Source organism: Sylvia atricapilla, chromosome 1 (genome assembly GCF_009819655.1).
Source record: "Sylvia atricapilla isolate bSylAtr1 chromosome 1, bSylAtr1.pri, whole genome shotgun sequence".
Classification (NCBI taxonomy): Eukaryota; Metazoa; Chordata; class Aves; order Passeriformes; family Sylviidae; genus Sylvia; species Sylvia atricapilla.
In genome coordinates, this window is record NC_089140.1 from 42,541,062 (window position 1) to 42,560,253 (window position 19,192).

The 19,192-nt window shown below is 41.2% G+C and overlaps 1 protein-coding gene and 1 long non-coding RNA gene across 3 annotated transcripts; one reads left to right on the forward strand and one right to left on the reverse strand.

The window, feature by feature from the left end:
• The first annotated feature begins 80 nt into the window (after nucleotides 1-80).
• LOC136362171 (uncharacterized) lies at nucleotides 81-5,788 on the forward strand. 2 transcript variants are annotated; one of them, XR_010743749.1, is made up of 4 exons: nucleotides 81-121; nucleotides 1,159-1,321; nucleotides 3,374-3,529; nucleotides 5,702-5,788. It is a non-coding gene; the product is annotated as an uncharacterized lncRNA (long non-coding RNA). The 2 variants fall into 2 exon arrangements; XR_010743748.1 differs by having other exon boundaries at nucleotides 3,377-3,529.
• ENTPD3 (ectonucleoside triphosphate diphosphohydrolase 3) lies at nucleotides 2,211-18,456 on the reverse strand. Its single transcript, XM_066320475.1, has 10 exons — nucleotides 18,401-18,456; nucleotides 18,162-18,282; nucleotides 13,592-13,709; nucleotides 10,583-10,733; nucleotides 9,632-9,791; nucleotides 7,348-7,578; nucleotides 6,628-6,900; nucleotides 6,422-6,532; nucleotides 5,776-5,913; nucleotides 2,211-3,617 (listed from the first exon to the last, which is right to left on the reverse strand). The coding sequence occupies exons 2-10, from the start codon at nucleotides 18,279-18,281 to the stop codon at nucleotides 3,384-3,386; spliced, it is 1,536 nt and encodes a 511-aa protein (XP_066176572.1). The 5' UTR covers nucleotide 18,282; nucleotides 18,401-18,456; the 3' UTR covers nucleotides 2,211-3,383.
• Nucleotides 18,457-19,192: the final 736 nt, after the last annotated feature.

The following is a 19,192-nucleotide window of genomic DNA, read 5'->3' on the forward strand; positions in this document are numbered from 1 at the left end:
AACTGCCCCTCTCTGGGGTCCCCCAGTGCCCACCATGAGCCCCCGTGAACTGCAAAGTGTGGGATACACCAATCTCAATGGAAATTGGCTTAAATCAGAATGGTCTTGGATGTGACACGTTGTATACTTAGTGCCGCTTTCGGCTGTTTCGGCTGAACTTTGTTCACAGTGGCTTGTGTGGGGCTGTGTTTTGGATTTGTGCTGAACACAGGGCTGATAATATATAAAAGTGTGTTTGTTATTGCTGAGCAGGGTTTGCACAGAGCCAAGGCCTTTTCTGCTTTCCACACTGCCACACTGGCAAGGAATTTGGGAGTGCATGGGAGGCTGAGAGGAGACCCAGCTGGGACAGGTGACCCAGAATGACCTAAGGCATATTCCGGCCCTTATAACATCGTAAGTGTGTAAGGTGGGATAAGGCGGAAGCAGGGGGACATTTGGAGTGATGATGTTTGTGTTCCCAAGTCACCACGACGTATCATGGATCCCTGCTCTCCTGGAGAGGGCTGAACAGCAGCCTGTCCATGGGGAACAGTGAATTAATTATTCGTTTTTATTTATTTGACTGTGTGGTTTTTACTTTTCCCTATTAAACTGTCTTCATCTTAACTCAGGAGTTTCCCAGCTTTTCCCCATCCATTCTCACCCTGATCCTGTTGGTGGGGGAGTGAGCGGGCAGCTGCCTGGAGCTTGGCTGCTGGCTTGGGTGAAACTACCACAACTTTCAGGCCTTATCAGCAGGAAAGGCGACCTTATCAGTGAACAGGCAGCTTATATAGATACATAAATAATATATTTTTTAAAAATAAGAAGGTCTGCTTCTAACCATCAGGATTTCCTTGCTGAGAATGTGGCATTCAAGAGATAATGAGTCCTGTCCACTTCAGAACCTGGATCAGTTTTGTAGTTTGCAAATTTCCACTCCCTAGAACAGCATTTCAGAAATCTCTTACCGCTCTATTAACAATAGCTTTTCTACCGGCATGAAAATACTGGTAGAGGAAGGAAAAAACATAATAAAAATAAAAAGTACACCTGGCTTAACTTTTCACAATTTTATTAATCTTCATGAGCAGGCACTGAAAAGTATAAAAAGAGAAATAACCTCTGGTTTGTACACATTCCCAAGTGTTGTCATCTTCCCTGTCTCTCCCAGAGATCCTTTCTGTTCTAGACAGCAGGACAGGGATCTGGCCTGTTGATCTGGTTCCAGCTCACACTTGGGGGAGGAGTTAGCTGTGGTCACTGAAGCTGCTTGGCTGGAAGTTAAACACCCTCAGCTTTCCCATCTGAAACTGGCAGGAGAGGTACGACTGAGCAGGTGGGTATCCTGGTGACACTAAGGGAGACTAGATACATAAGGACTAGATACATAAGCACTAAAAAGCAAAACAGGTGATTCACAGGGGGAATTTGATTCTTTGAACAGATACTAGGCCTAGCCAAGTACATCAGGAAGTCCAAATGGTTTTTGAACAAATGTAATTGTTCTTTAGCTGCCAGCTCTACAGAGACTAACTTCCAAGTGTGTTCCATTTGTGTAAAACCACATCTGAATGGCCCTGCCACTCACAAAGCAAATGTTTTGTAGGGCAAGTCAATATTCCAGAATACAATTTTCCACAGAAATTTGGCAATGAAAAAAGACATTTTAATGTTTTCTCTCATCCAATTGTCTGGAGTTTTTTTCACCCATAACTGAGCTTACACATCCATCACACAAAATACCTCACACCAGCCTCTGTAATATCCATGCACTCTGAACTAAATTTTATACTTTATAACTTTGATGGCACAGAACTCTTCATAATCTTATAATACCTTTCACCTTATTGCTACTCCAGCAGGACTGACAAGACTTAGCAGTATATCAATAGGGAAGGGAAAAAGCCCTATTGATCCGCTTGAAAAATCACTTTTTTCTTTTTTTATTTAAAAAGATATTTAGCTCCCTTCAAATCATCTGTCAGCCTGTGAAAAAACACAAAAGAAAACAAAACCCCAACCCCACAACCAAACATAAGTAAGAAGGTGATAGAGAAACAAAAGACTGAAATTAAAAACATTATTTATGGTAAAAATACTGGCCACTGTTCTCCTATCTATCCCCTAATCAATACTGGCAATAGATGAAGCTGAGATAGTCCTGTGATTTAAGGGAGTGTGAGGTTTGGTGAAGAACGCCCAGGCTTTCAAGGAAGCCAGCTTGAAGGCAGCAGCACTTGTAGGGGGAAAGCTCTGGAGTCAGTATGTTTGACAGAAGCATCTGCCAGGTGGACCCCAGTGCTGCTGGAGGACAGTGGAAAGGCTGACCAAGACACTAGAGCCACGACTGCAGCTCCAGCAGTACACTCCTGAACCACAGAGAAAAGGTGTTTTGGTGGCCTGGAGACTGGCTCCTGTTTCTCTTGGCCTTGAAAGAAGGGCTTAACATGTTAATGGAATGTTCAGATCTGAGACTCTATCCGGACAGCTGAAATAATACATACATGTCAAATCAGTACAGACTGCCACTGTCTGAGACCAACACTATGTGGGGTATACAGGTCAGGGTTTCAGTATGAGAACCTACAAAAAGCGTTTCTGTGGAAGTTAGAAAAGGACACTGAAAACTCCAGTGTTTTCTAGAGGGAACTATGAGATATTTAAATTTAAGTTCAGTTACTAAAGTGTGAAAGCATTTTGTTCCACCTCCAAAGCAAATCTTATGTACCAGACCAGAGGCATTTTGGGCTCTCCATGGTACTAAAAGATAGAGCTCTGTTTAAGACAGGCTCAAGTCCTGAGAGGTGTTGACAGTTTATTTACACCTTTTTGTGATGGGGATCAATCCATTTGGAACAGCATTAAAAACAATTCTATCACAGCCCTTCCTTTCAGTTCTTGTCACTATCCAGTCCTTGTTCCAGTTTCAGAAATTAGATTACTTCAGGGCTTTTAGTGTCAGCACTGCATACAAGGACAGCTACCATGTTCCCACCTCCCACACCTGCTACTGGCTTGTTTAGTTTTATCTTAAACAACTGCCACTGTGATCAAATCCATCACTAGTTGAGCTTACCAGTTAGCACAGAGTTAATGAACAAGAAAAATAATACATACCTGGCAGGAAAATGCAAGTAATCCGTTATAAAGCAAAGTGACATATCTGCCCATGTTTTCTCTGCTGCACACTGGACAAATTAGGTTTACAGAAACAATTACCAAAATATTTCAAAAGCATTCCAATTCACCATATCACAGATTCCTTTGTGCCTCTTCCCTATTTATGCTTCTGGTCCAGGAGTCATTTTTGCTGTCTTTATTTTTGAAAAATGGGGGGCAAATTAAAGTTCTGCTTAAAAGCACTATAAAATTTTCGTTTTGTCTTCAGCAGAGTTCATTCATTCTGGAACAAACACGTGTTCAACGTGAGGGATGTTCTTCCGGTGATGCGAAACAATGCACAGGTAGAGGAGGAAGAGGAGACACAACAGTGCCATAGCTGTGAGGAAGACGAGGAGCCCAGCAAACAGAGAAGGCTTCAGAGGTAACTGGATCAGCTTGCCTTCTGCTGGAATCATGTTTGTGAGGCTTAGCATGTAACCAAGTGACCAGGCTATACTGCTGTTACCAACCTGAAATAAAGACAGAAGAGTCCTTTTCCATGGCATTTTCAGTCAAAGGAAATAGACTCCAAAAGCTCAACTGCTGGTTAATGGCAACTGTCCTTTAATTTAGCAAGGAGAAATCTTTAGTAGAATATACAAAGAAGACACAGAACCATTTTAAAATACCCTTTTTCTGTCATTCCAGAGGATGGTAATAAAATTGGTCACTGGGCTTAAAGAAGTGAGACACAGGTATTGGATGGGTACAAAGAGGTGTGGTCTATATGCAGACAGCCAGTTATCCAATTTTCTGTACAGGAAACACATTTTAAACAAACAAATAAAAACCCCATGACTACTACGCCAATTCCTAAAATTAGCCCCTCACCTTAGCCAAATCCCAGGATGCCATTTGAGTTCAAGCAAACAAAAAAATCCCACAGAGTCTCACCAACATGGACAAAGAGGAAGCCAGGATAAAGTCCCCAAAGCAGGAACTATTTATCATCTTTTGTTCTATGTTTGGTTTTGTGCCTGCAAATGAACCAAAACTAGGCTCTTCCATTTAAAAAATAAACATAAATGAAAAACTACTTCAGAACGGGTGAAACAATAGCAAAGGGAGTATGTTTATATTTGCTCCATGGTCCTCCTGCTTTGCTGTCTTAGCCCACTTCTAGTTTGAGCAACAGAATTTACCAGTTTTCCACTGCTCTTTTCATTAAGTCATTGTCCTGGCACTTAATAAGCATGGGATCAAAAGGTAAAGTGTCCTTTGTCTCCCTCTCATCATGAGGTTTAAGACTTCTAATTTTTGCCAATCATTTAGCTCTGGATCTCACCCAGATCTTAGTATTAGGCCAAGGTTCTTTTCATTGGTTGTGTTCACTAATTAAAAGGAAATAAATACTCCTAGCATAGATAAAAATCCCATCCTCCAGTCATAGTGAGACTGTTATCTCTGGGACAGCTTAGCTGATCAGCCAACATTAGATCTTACTATTTTTGCAGGAGCAGATCTAATTAAGACAATGTAGCTTTGCCTTTTGGAGGTTCATAATTACCCTAGTGAAAAATCTAGGCAACAAAGGTATTAATTTTAAATGCGTCTTTTGGGGTTTTGTTTTGCTCAGTATTTTTATAGCCTTGGCTATAAATACAAGAAAATGTTGCTGTTTATGGCTGCTCCTATCTGCTGGGGACAATGCAATATATATTTAAATATCAAGACAAATCCACACCCACGCCCCTGCTCAGTGGAGATTTAAGATCCAGGTTTTCCTGGTGGGACAACTAAAATTTGGACACTCCTCCAGAGCTGTTAGTGATTGTCCACCAGAACAAGGCAGGAAAATCCTACTTGATTCCTTAGTGCATGAGTAATAGATATAGCTGTTCAGAAAAATACTGCTTTTGATTTCTCATTCACAGCTTGGCAGCATCCTCTGCATCTAAGGGGATTTAAAAATACACCATGAACATCTACAACCTAATCTTTTTTTCGGTTTTGCATGCAAGTGCTGAAGCATTTCCAAGCTATATGGACACTGGAAAACAGTCTGGGATAGGGTTTTAGAGGAAAGCTTTGTGCAGCAGCAGAGAGGAAAATAAATGTATCTATTACAAAGATATTGTAAGCCTTCTCTCTCTGTCAGCTGAAAGGCAATAGCCCATCAAAATGCATTCTTATTCCAGAGAGCCAGATTATGGTACAGATGGATGAGCTGGGTGAGGATGAAAACTGTCCTAGTTGCTTCATCACCACTCACTGACTACAGACTGCTTTGCCAGCTCCTCCAAGGCTCTGCCAGGAGACAGCAAAGCAGAGTTCTGCTCTCTGGCTGAGCAGGGTTAGCTCAAACTGACCTTGACTGGTGAGGTGTTTTAGGCAGATCACTGCCTAGAGCAAAATACTGGGGAAATGTTTTAAACACAAGTGTTTGATCTTTGCTTAAAGCTTTTTAAAGGAATCTATGTAGCATCTCCAAGTAATGCTGCAACCCCTGAAAACAGGCTGAGATTGCTCCCGAGGTTTGAAAAGTGGCTTTGTCTTATGCCAGACATTTGACAGTCATTTATTAAGGCTGTTCACAGCCATTCTGTTTTTGCAGGCTGCTGCATCTTCTGTCTCCTCCTCAACCTCTTTGGATTAAAATGACAGTAAAAGAAAATTACTATTACTCACCTCCTTTTGAAAATGTATCTGTGGCCAAGTTTCTGCATTGAAGTTGTAACCATGTACAAGCAAGTAATAAATGAAATTGGCTGAGAAACAGTAGGATCTAGCATATATTTCTTCAAATTTAGGCAGCATAAACTGGAGCTGAAAGCAAAAGGGTTTTTTCTAAAAAACATGATAATTATAGAAAAAGCAAATGCTTTGGGGTTTCATAACTAGAGAATATTTGGGTTCTAATTAGAAGTTAGTAACATTTTTCAGAAACACCAAGTAAAGGCGTAGACAACTAGATAGAGGAATTCATAAGAAGAAAGACTCTAAAAGTGACATAGCTTATGTAGTACACAATGAAAAAAAAACATAAAACTGCACATTGAAGATGGAGGATGTAATGGTTTCTAAAATTTCCCTGTCATCTCTACAGCATGGTTAGAACTGTGAAATGAAATTTTGAAACCTATTCCAAGTATTAAGCGTGACAGAAATACTACAGGGTTTGAAGTACAGTGGAAAACCAAATGCTAGGTTGATACAGGCCTACTGAAAGGTTCTGAACACATAGCAGTCCGTATTATTTTTATATCTCTCTTTTAGAGGTTTAAAATGGAAAAGAAAAATCCCAACAGTACCAAAATCCAACCAACCCACTTACCTGTGCCCAGCTCTGTGAACAGAAAAACCACATACTTGAATTGAAGTCATCTAGGGAAAAGTGTCCAGATAAATTCAAAGCATTCATTGTATAGTAGAATCCAGAGAAAGCCTATAGAAAAGGAGTGGATTACGGGTTACTTTCAGAACTACAGAAATCAAAAGCGAGCAAGCTCAAAAAGAAATACACCGTGTTTGCAAACCTACCACAAAATTCCCTGTAGCTTTTGGCTGATGGATTCCATTAAAAGGACAGTCCTCTCTGTCTCTGCAAGCAGTGAAGTTAAACAATAAAGAAACCATCTCCTGGCACAGACCTGGGTCTCCTGTTCCATGGAAATTCACCAGCTGGTTTGGGTGGTAATTTGCTGGTCTCAGAGACTGTGTACAAAGGCTGCCAAAGAAGTACTTCATCGTTAATGCTGTGTTATAGTTCTGAGGGTAACAGGGATTATCCACATTGGCACTGGCGTTTGATTTCTGGGGGGAAAAAGAATCAAACAAAAACAAACAAGAAACCCCAAACAATAAATACTAGTCAAAAGCAAGAAGGACCTAATCTGGCATGAACTACAGGAATCTTTTTAAACTGCAGATGCATGTATTTTTGTTCACTGACATGACTGGTCAGCACAACACTGCTGATCACTATAATTCATAGAAACTCCTTTCTCCAGAATTCATTGGCAAAACCAGCAAAATATTTATAAGGCCTTTTTGTCAAATGGCACAGAACTCTCACTAATTTTTAACAAATATGAAGTTCTTTGTATGAAACCTAAGTGTGTTTGGCCACAACAAAGCACAACTGAGCTCTTACTGGGGTCCCCAGACACCAGGAAAGGGAAGAGAAAAGGAGCCTAAGACTCTGCTCACACAGTTACTGAACACTTGCAAGAGCAACATAGCAAAGGGTCTTAAACAGACCTGGAGCAGCAATGCTAAAAACCTTTTCTCAGCTTCATCTCTCCCATAGCACTGGTAGCTGTGAGTGTAGACATTGTAGTTGTAACCATACAACTTCACTTGCAAGGTGCTATTGAAGTGCTCCTCAGGGTCCTCAGGGATAAATGAAATTTGAGTGGAAGCTCCTCCAAGGTCCAGTGCACCCATAGTCTCTTTTCTGTAAGGATGGACCCATGTCCTCCAAAGGTTTCTCTACATGTAAAATTAAAAACAAGGCAAATTAGAAATATCATCTGCTTGTTCTCCCCTCAAGCTTTTCTACTCTTTACTTCTGGAAACTTACTCCCCCTCCCTTTACCTTGCAGTCTTTAAAAAAAACCAACTAACTATGAGGAAAACATGCAGATGTTTTTACATTAGAGTGATGTACTTTCATAGAATGAAATGATCTTGAAAGATGGGAAAACAAATGCAGCATAATATTCAACTCAATAGGACAGCACAATGATCAAAGAATAAGACTAGCCATAGCAATGTCTCTCCTAGAATGCAGGGAATTGAAGTTCACATACCCATGAAAACTTGAACAAATCTGGATAGAAATAATATCAAGATTTGCTTGTTTCAAGGCAAGGAGAAATATTAAAGGACTAGAATACTAAGAGATCACAGAGACAGAGAGTGAAAAGGGAGTGAAAAGAGAGTGAAAAATGCAAAAAAAGTCAGATGAAAGCTCCATCAAAGTCAAAAAACAAGGACCCTTAATCTGCACATTTCCTCCACTGAAACTGCAGTCTGATCCATTCAGATGGCCTTTTTCCCTATTAACCAAAATATTCCTCCAATTCTGTATTTGGTTTACATAGTCACAGTGCCAAATATAGGTTTTCTATGATTATCTATGTCAATATTTACCCAATGAGCATGATGAGATGAATATATACACAAGAAGGGAAACAATGGGGTTTATGGGCTAGCAAATACACTCACAATAAAATTCTATAGTGAAAAATTCCCATAAACAATCCCTCACAGAATTTGACTCTTAGCCTGTTGTCACAAAGAAAGGTGAGAATTTCTCTCTTCTACTAGTGATATTCCACATGTATTTCTTCACAGAACTCTCTAGACTAAACTGGTTTCACAGCCTCTTGCAGTCCATTTTTATGAATTTGCCACATGGAATTTGATATCTGGATTATTAAAATTCATGTGGTAGAAGACTGACACCCCCTTGAAGTTCATGATGCCATTTTTGTTGCACAAAAGGCACACAACGAGAAAAACTCCGGCAGAGTGGGTGATTCCAATACTTGTTTTCTTAACGTTGCAAGTCAACAACACATTCTCCAAGAGCTATCACTCACAGTGCCAACAAGTAATTCCTTCTTATTTAATGGCCATGATCTGGTAGAAACCACTCAGCCAGGACAGCTAGCAATACTCAGCAGTACTGAGTGAAATTCATTCCAGCCTAGTAAGACAATCTGGCAGCAGTGCTGTTGATGCTGAGGGCAGCACAATCCTGCCACGAATGCAGATGAGTGATTGCAGATCATCTTGGTTCAGCTTTTACTCTGAATGAAATCACACTGAATACCTGTACCTAAAAAGGGATCTTCCAACTCATCTGGCTCTCTCTCTGCTATGAGGCTCCTGCCTGACCCTGTTCCAAGTCTGAGAACAGCATGGGTATGTTTATATTGGTATCACTTGGTCTGCACAAGACAGTTGGTGTTGCAGCCTACTGCTCGTAGCCTGCAGCTTTTCAGCAGTCTTGGAATGAGCTGTGTATGAATGATTTCTGCCTCAGCTGAGGCATATCTGACCACCTTCAGTGCTTCAAACAGTCTTGTCTGCTTAAGACAAGTGAGCCAACAGTGCCAAACAATTTGGAGACCCCTAAGCCAGCAGGTCCTTCACCAGTAGGGCGACAGGGACAGCAAATAAGCAGAAGAAAAGATCTTGGCACCACTCTCAAGACAATCAACACCTGTGACACTTAACATATCAATTCTTTTAAGAGTGATCTAACTTTTTGGTTTTAGGTAAGGCGCACCCAATGTCATTTAGAGAAGAGCTCTTTTTTGTGAATCAACACAATTTTACCTTTGCCATATCCCATTCCCATAACAACATACTCTTTGATTTATGCTTGCCCTATTACTGCCACAAAAAGACCGTGTTAGAGACTTCAGGGGAAAACAGAATGCAACTATGACACTTCAACAGGCATGTCCCCTCAAACGTCTCATTTATAAGAGAGAAACAGTGAAAAGAAAATCATGCAGTTTTTTCCACACACCTCTAAGAAATTGCCCATTAAATAGTTGGCTGTTATCCATCCATACACCCCTTCCTCTGGCCCAGTTATGATCTGCGCACCCCTAAATTCAAAAGGTTGGGCTCTGAAGTAGTTTTGAACGCTTGCAAGGACTTCATTGGCTGCCGATTCATTTTGCAACCTAAGCAATTCACAAAACATGAGACACTGAGCATCTGGAAAGGCAATTTCATGTTTATTGTTCACTGACTAGCAATTCAAGAAAACTTCTACAATCACCTAATAAATGAAATAGACATTGTTTCCCTAAAGGGGAAGCTTATGATAGGGAACAGCCAGTATCCAGCACTGTTTCAGCAAGCAACTCCCTCAGTGTGTACCAACCTCACTCTTTATCATGCAAGTTCATGGGTGGGTTTTCTTCCCCTTATATACACCTTTATTCTTAACGAACTGAGCATTTATATGCCAGCTTCTGGTTAAAACAGTCCTGGAATCTCTCTTCCAGCTCTGTTTAGCCACAGAACAAATACAATGAAGCTAGTTTGTGTCAGAGCTAAAGCCACAGATAGACCCCAAAAGCCACATCAGAATCAGCTCACACCCACTCTCAGAATGCAGTGTCTAGCTTCAGTCTGCCTTTGCTGCCCATGGATGTGCACAAACATTATCTGTTTACATAACACTGTATTTTGTGACAGATGTGAAAGAGAAAATCAAACCCTTGCCTTCTCCTAAATAAAGCAAATTTCTTTTCAATACAGCATAATGGAGAGGTTTTATGCAGACACACTTTCACTATCAAAAAAGTTAATTAAATTAAATTGGCTGGGCTCCATTTTCTTTTGAGATGGCCAATTTCCAGTGGGTAAAAATGCATCCAGTACATTTTTACATTTTTCCTGAAAACATTCTGTTTTCACAGACTGCTATGCTAGTATGCATACAGAGTAGTTCAAGTTTCTGCCGTACCTCAGCAGTCTCATGCCAGCTGTAGCCCCCAGATAAACAGAAGTGTTTTTATGCAGATGAACTGGTATTCTCTCCTTTACTTTATTCAGACAGTCATCAAGAGGCTTGGCAAGAGCTTCAGGGCTACTCTCATAGCTGGATATACCAGGGCCTAAAAGAGAACAAGGAGATAGATTTCATTCTGCTTTGCCAACTACAAATTAGCCCAATTAGCAAACAGGTGTTAAGAGAAAGACATTTCCCCCTTCCCCCCACCACCAGAGCTGCAAACAAGGGTGGGATGGCTGAAAACTAGGAGTGCTTATGGGATAAACAATGTGGTGCCTGTGCATTTCAAGATGCACAGAAATAAATGGCTCTTGAATTCATAGAGTAGAAGTCTGCTCTGGTGCACGAACTAGTAAACAGCTTTCTGAATTTCCAGAGCCTTCAAAGAGCAGGAATGAGAGTTACACCACGCTGCCTTGCTCAACACTCCAAGGACCATCAGGATCTCAACTTATTCAGACTCAGCTTGTGTGTAAATAAAACATTCCTTACTACAATTCCCTAGCTGAGGAAGTCGCACAGGGAGCAATCCAGGCCCTGCCATGCAGCCACTGCCTCACAGAGAACAACTGCCGGTACTTCATCTACTTCTGTAACAGCCATGTCTTGCACAACCTGGTCCCAAGCTAAACAAAAGGTGGCTCTTACTGAGTTGAAATGAAAAAATATTTATGTTCAGTCGCATTACACTGATAGAAACAGAAAAAATACATAAGCCTTTACAGATTCCACACTCCAAAACTTATTTTCTGACTGTGTGAATTTAAACATAAACATTACCATGTCATCATTAGATGTTCACAGCCCTGGTTTTGAAATAAGACTTTCTGAAAGTCTTAAGTCTAGCACAAACTGCCTGAAGCTGGAAGGAAAGCTGCCACCAGAAGAAAACAGAGCAACACCATCCTCTGCAGCTGCCATTGCCTCACACTCCTTTGGTGGCTGCAATTTCCCATTTTCCAGTTTTCAGACAGAGCAGGCCACAAGGCAATGACCATTTTTTTCTGGACAACTGCCTGTTTTACAATGCCTAGAGCCTCACCAGGACTCATTAACTGCACTGTAAAGAAAGGATCTGGATCTGAGGCTGGTTCCTACACACAAGGGCAGATGTACTTAATAAAGGTGGAAATGAAATCATAAAACCACCACAGAATTCACAGAGTAGTTGATCATTTGGCCTTCGAGTTCAATAGACATGAAAATCCGCCCCTCATTATGGCCCAGAACCATCCCCCAACTTAAATGCTTAAGACTATGGTTACACGGTCACTAAAGAAACACTGACAGATGTGTTTACCACCATCACCCACAGCTTAGCTGAGGACATCTCCCATGAACCAGCCCTCTGTCTCCTGCAATGCAGAGTTATCTAAGACTAGAAGAGTATAACCTGGTGATTTGGTACACTTAGGGATGAGGAGTACTTGTCTGACCATGGCTAAGGACGTGAACCTAGACAGTTCACAGCAATTTGGACTCCTCTGTTTTGTAATTTATTTGTATTCCGTGGAGGTAAAATCTAGACCAATTCAATCAGGTTCACAAAGCACTGTTGGGTTTTTTCCGAGACAAAGAATAATGCAGTTTCTTTGTGCATGTTTCTTTCACCAGAATTGCTAAAGGCAAACATTCCTAATGAGTCAAGACCTGAGTTAGCAGAGTGTACCCCTCACTTGGGGTACAGGTTGGCTGGCCACCATTACAGCAGTCTGTAAGGACATTTCATCATTAGAGACATGACAATGCAATACTTCTGTTCACGTTACACTTGCTTTCCTTTCCTTGCTCTAGAATTGCTAAGAATTTCCACACATATGTTTAACACTGAAGACAGAAATGCAGGTGCTGTTAAGAAACCATTGCTTTCTATTCCCTGTTACTCATGGGCCTCTGTGGTTATATCTCCAGCATCTATTTCCAGACACAAAGAGAGAAGCAAGACTTTGCAAGATCATGACTGAGAGAGAAGGAAAATATTCTCTTTGAACACCACAGTTATTATCAGAGAATGAAAAACCTGATTTCTCTCCCCTACCTGGACATCTGTCTTCACAAAATGCGTGGCATTTTCATAACTTTGAAAGCTGAATCAGATGTCACTGAAGTTGACTAAGAGTTTCTATGAAGGAATCCACAACCAGCTAACCATGCTGGAGTGTGATCAGAAGTCAGCCTAGTCTGTCTCTCTGTGAGGAATTAATTCAAATCCTCAGACAAAAGACAGGGCAGGTCGCCAGTGGTACCTGTGGGACATCTTCTAGCTGCTCATAGACACAGGTCTTCCTGAGACAGAGGCCACACCTCCACATTTGATGAAATTATGACACCCTGTCAGAAACAGTTCTGCCAATTTAGCTATTTTACCCAATAATTTTATTAGCTACTTCCTAGTTCTGTAGTGTGGAGAAGCTTAATTAACATCTAATGAGAGCTAGATTCCCATTCTTCAAAAACTCTTTTTATTCCAAGCTATTTTAAAATATATAGAATACTTTTATTCTGAAAGAAATACAAGGACTAAACATTTACAGGTCCTGGCTCTCTTTAGATTGAATTCTGTCTGCACCAATCATGCACTGCCATGGAGTAAATCAAATTTTGCTACAATTTCCTTTCTCTGGTGCAATTATTAGGACGCCTTACTGTATCAGTAGGAAAAGAGCTAATGCTGACAGATACAGATATAGTCTTGACAGCCTTGCCTCCACAGCACTGCAAAGGGAACAGAGGGAAGGGAAGGGAAGGGAAGGGAAGGGAAGGGAAGGGAAGGGAAGGGAAGGGAAGGGAAGGGAAGGGAAGGGAAGGGAAGGGAAGGGAAGGGAAGGGAAGGGAAGGGAAGGGAAGGGAAGGGAAGGGAAGGGAAGGGAAGGGAAGGGAAGGGAAGGGAAGGGAAGGGAAGGGAAGGGAAATGGTACAAGCAAGGCTTAAAACAAGTCAGGAACTTTCCTTTGAGCTCACCTTTCACATTGCACTTGAAGGTTTGGCTCACTACTCCCGTGTTGTTTTCTTTTTCTGCTGGCCACTCGTAGACATAGACTGTAGTCCTAGAGGATCCAGCATCAAGGACTATTCCATACTGAGGATTAAGAAAGAATGCATTAGATGAAGAAACAAACAATGACAGCTTAAATGCCCATATGCAGCTGCACTTTACTGCACCTCCAGACATTCAGAAAATGCATGCACAGTGTATTATTTACAAGAGAGATTAATTCGAGTGTTAGGCTCTTAGGCATGAATCCAAAAGCCAAGCACAGAATGAATCTGGCTGCAAACCAAGGAACATCCTACATATCTTCAATAATTAATTCAGTGGGGATGGAGAATGCTCATCTCCTTTCAGCATCAGGTTCAAAACCCACACTGACAAATAGATAACACTGTGTTAGGACCTGATTTTGGAGCAAGTTCATTTCCCTTTATCCCAGTCCATTCCCTGAACACTGAAGGATTTGATAGCTAAGCACAGGCTTTAGATTCAAGGATGCACAAGGGATCCATGAAGCCATAAGCAAAGAGGTAAAGTACCTAACAGTCGACAGTAAGAATGATGTAACAAGTCTGGTTCTTTCCTAATTGCCCCATAAACCTCTCCCTTTGTGTGGTTTAGTCCGCCTGAGAGTTTGCCTCTGAGAACAGGCTGTGCCAGAGTACAAGACAACAAAGAGGGAAAGAGAATCAATATTACCCCATGATTATTTATAAAATAAATGAGAGATATTTAAATTACTTGCTTCAGGTCCCTTGGACTCTGGCATTATAGCACAGGTTTCTCCATCCTAACCCAAGGCTCACCAGACCAGTCTTTCTCCCTTCCACATATTTTATGGCAGGAGAAAACTGTAGTAACTGGGAAGACAATCTCATAAAGGGAAGCAAAATGCAATTTTGGTATCCTCTTTATGATCCTTGAAAGTATGTTTAGCTCTTCCAAAATCACCTAATTGGTAGGAGTCACACAGTATAGAGTTCACTTTTCTGTCAGCTTTTTTCTTTTGAAACAGACAGATGCCCAGGAGCCTGACAATACTAAGAAATGAGAGCCTCCATCTGTCTGCAAAGAAGTGAGAGCCCCTGTAGTATCCTGGGAAATTTCATCCCACTGCCTCCCTGGAGGACCAACATGGGAAGGACCAACTGGGAAGGATCACTGCTTCAGGTGGCAAAACCATTCAGCTTCCACACATGATTATTCCCAGCTTCTAATGGAATCCTAAAAACATCTGGCCAGTACAAGTCTAGCCTGTTTCATAGAGGACTGTTAAGATAATGAAAATTTCATTTATATTTATGTAGACAATATTTACCCTGATCCACTAAACTGTTAAGAGGCTCCACAGATATTATCAAACCACTACATCATCAGGTTCAGTTTCAGTAACTACTTTAGCAAAGATAATTTGAGTCTATTTCCTCTCCTTGGAAGAGATGAGCACTCTGGAGGTACATAACACAGTAATGGTCAATCTGCTCAAGGACTACTAATTAAATCTAGTCTCTGTCAGCTTAAAGTGGCAAACATAAGCTTCTAACTTAGCTAGTTTTAGAGCTAACTATCATGCCCAAGGAGAGCTGGAAGATAATGGAAACATTTTTACCTCAGTTAACTGTGGACTTTTTGAGCTACTTCCTCCTTCTCCTGCATCTCCCAACTCCCTTCTGGGAGTAAGAGATTTCCATCCCAAAAAATAGCAGTACATTTATCTGAATCAAAGTGTGACTGGCTTTTTTTTTTTCTTTCCCTCTCCCTTAAAAGAGATGCTCTTCCTTCCTAAAAGAGATGCTCATTTTCGAAAACCCTTATCCCACGGTAGCAGCTATTAAAGAACAGAAATGCTTTTTTCTCCCTTCTTTCCTTTCTACTTCAACTGTCTTGCTGAGTATTTCCATCATCTCAAAGGCCTGGTGATTCCCTAATACCCAAGAACTGCACCATCTACTTAATGGGACTAGATTAGTCAGACAAGACAGGGAGACAACATTGACTCAGAAAAGTTTCAGAGTTCTGTTTTTTTTGTCTAGAAGAAAGGGGAGAAACAAAGTGACTTGAACGAAACAGCTTATTATGGGAATATGGCTTTGTAGGTACATCCTGAAGAGTAGTAATCCCAACAGATGAGCAAGCACAAGCCCCAGGATCAATCACCTTTTCAGCCTAAGTATCATCCCAATAGGAGGAAGTAGAGATGCACAAACCATTAAAGCAGGCACAGTTAAAGCCTTGCTTGTACTGTTTCCCTTCCAATCACTTCGGAAACTGCCAGGAGAAGCTAGCAAGCTAAACCAGTTACAGGGGAGATAGAGGTCACAAAAGTGGATTTGTGCTAGATGCGTGCTTCAGTTCAGCTCCACAGGCTTGAACAACTTTTAATCAAGTACAACATCCACAAACCATGCCAAACTTCCTAAGAGCCAAAAGAGACAGGAAAAATTTAGGTATTGAAAACTGCAGCACCTCGAGGGGCAAATTAAAGAAATAATAAAGTGGGGTTTTTTTGTTGTTGGTTTTTTTTTTTTTTTTTTTTCTCTAGGGCTCACAAAACAGCAATAGACAAACAGATTTATTTTTTGGAGCTGGTACAAAGGCTTATTATGCTATCATTGTTTACAATTACAGACTTCTCCACTGAGGACATTTGTGTTTTCTTCATCACTCTTCTCACTTCATGGTGTGTATCAGTGAGTCATGAGATTTTTCAGTGCCCCTGCCTCATGCAATGGGCAGGCCCTTCCTTCACTAATCACTGGCTTAGTTTTCAGATAATCCAACCATCAAGGATCCAAAATATTCAATTTTGCAACAACAGCTTAAAACAGCAGTGGCGTAGCATGTAATGTATTTATCTTTGTGCCACAATGGATGCTCTTGACATACATCTTGGGAAAGAGCTTTTATGCCACAGGTAACACAAACAGTAGTAACAGAAGAACAAGGCAATTTACAAAAAATAAATCTGCTTTCATCATGTTGTTACCATAATTAATTTTAATCAACCATTAAGTTCAGGACACTGTCATTTCCAGGCTCCATCATATCACCCAAGTACTGGAGGGTTTCACTGGCATACCAAGGTTCTCCTTCTACCTGTGAATTTCTTGTGAATGTAAATTACTCACTGAGGACGACTCAGTGTCTCAGGAATCAAACTCAGGGTCCTCCATATCACCTGCATTAGCAGGCTCACAGCCCAAACTCAAATCCAAAGCCAAGGCACACCCAGTAGAAGAAACACCAACCTTCCTACAGAACCAGCTGTGAAGCTGCTGTGATTCAGTAAGCAAACCTCTCCACTTAAACCAGCTCCAGATGGTCCAGCAGGTTCCAATGCTTCCTCAAAGAGTAAGGTAAACAGTTTAATCATTCTGACCGTGAAACTGAATCCATGACAAACACAAGAGGTGTGTAGGCTGTCTTTTAGATAGTGGCTTCAGCCTTGTCCTGGCTTCAGCTGGGATACGTGTCAGTCCAGTCTTGCCTTGCATGAAAATTGGTGGGATGTGAGGCTGCTGCAAGCACCCGTCTGGGGCTCAACAGAGCACATTCTTGAGGCTCTGTGGTCCCATGCACTATCCCAGCACACACCCCCTGCTACACCACACAAACACATCAAATGGGTATCAGAATTACAGATTTACCCCATTGTCTGACTCCCACGCCACCAAATGATTCAGACAAAACTAAAGGTGTTTGTAATCCCATGAAGTGCAATGAGGCATTAGCCTATTGTTATCAGTATGTGAACTATCCAGTTAAATACCCATGCAGATAGAAAGGTAGAAGGGACTGAGAAGAAAAATCTGACAAGAGGATCATGGGGAAAAAAACAGAACTCCACATGGCAGGCTGCACAGCTTCTTAGAAGGGCGTTTTCTACAGCTTTTCCTCAGCTGTGTACACCTCTCATTGAAGAACCTGGACACACATTCCACAGCAGAAGGCAAAGCTTGATCTTCAGAGTATTTCAGTTTGTCTTTTGTAGTTTGCTCTGCCCCCCTTAATGAAGTTAGTTTGCTTCTGTTAATAGCCAGCAAGTCCCAACATGTGGTAAAGGATCAAGTGCATACTTAGAGCCCAAATGCTTTTGATACACAGGATGCACAATTTGCAAAACACAATTTGCAAAGATGTCAGCATAAACTTCCCAGCTGTGCTTGGGGGCAGAATTTAAACTCTAGGTATTTCCCACATCAAAATTATTTTTAACTTACTTTCAATCTCTGGCAAAACTGAAAAAAAAAAAAAAGGGAATTACATACTCTCCCCATTTGGCCTTTCAGTCCTGAAGAAGACATTGTGCAATAGCCACCACAGAGAGGGAATCAAGAAATACTTCTCCTGCTTTGCCACTGACTCTTGACTAATTCTCCTTCTCTTTCAGCTTCAGTTTTCCCACGATGATATGATTAAACATTATTTATGGCTGTAAGCTTATTTGAATCACCCCATAAAAATTAGTTTAGAGAGGCATATTATTAAATATCAAAGTTCAAAACATTGTTCTCCTTCCTGAGGTACCCTATGACTTACCTTAAGCCCTGGGGAGAGGATCTGTTGCTGATTTATCTGAATCACTGCAATAGCAATAACAAGAACTATGCTTAGAAGAAGGAACACTTGGGCAACAACACTTGGGGTTCTGGTGAGCATCCTGAAACGAAAAATGGGAAACACTTAGGGAATTTGAAAGGATTTGGCTGTTCTCTCTTAAAGCCTAAAGCCCTGAATCAGGTGAAAATCATAAAATCTGATTTCATCAACTGGATTACCTAGTGGAAATTCCATCTCCTCCTCCAGAACTGCCTGGTGTTTTTCAACCACTAACTTTTTATTGTCTGCAAAGGCTGTGTCTGTATTGCCATGCTAACAATGCCAGATTTCACCCCCACGGTGCCCTACGTGTAAGTGCCTGCTCCCACCTCCCACACCTTTGGAAAAGCAGGCTGTTGGCAGGCAGGCTGTGGTTGGTGCTCACCCAAAGCTCCCCTGTGCTCCTACAACACAAACACAACCACGGCCATGTAGACACTTGAGGGAGGCTGCTCCACTGAGTGCAGCTGGATATTTCTGCCAGAGATGCAAGGTTGGTGTCTACAAGAGATACAGGCTTCTTCAGCAGAAAAAATAAGAAAGGAGGTTGTAAAAACATTAAAGCAGGCATCTTTCCACTAACTGCTGATGAAATGTGGGTGGGTGTGTCTGCGTATTCCTATTATTATCGTTCTGTGTTGCACATAAAATATAAAATGCACACTTTAACTCAAAGATTTTGCAATGAAAAGTTACTAAATCTACGTAAATCTAACACGGTTATGTTGGACAAACCCCAAGGTGGCATGAAACATGCAAACTAACAATAAGGCTATTTATATGTTCATATCCTCCAGAAAAGTTTCCTAGAATTCAAATGCGGTTTAGTTTTCCTGGAACTTCTGTTCATCCTTTTCCATGTCCCTGTCCAGACATCTCTTAGCCCCAAGAGGCCATTCAGTACCTCTGAATACTGACAATCCACATATCAAAAAACCTTGTGCTCCCCAGGGGTTGAGGAGGAAAGAGGC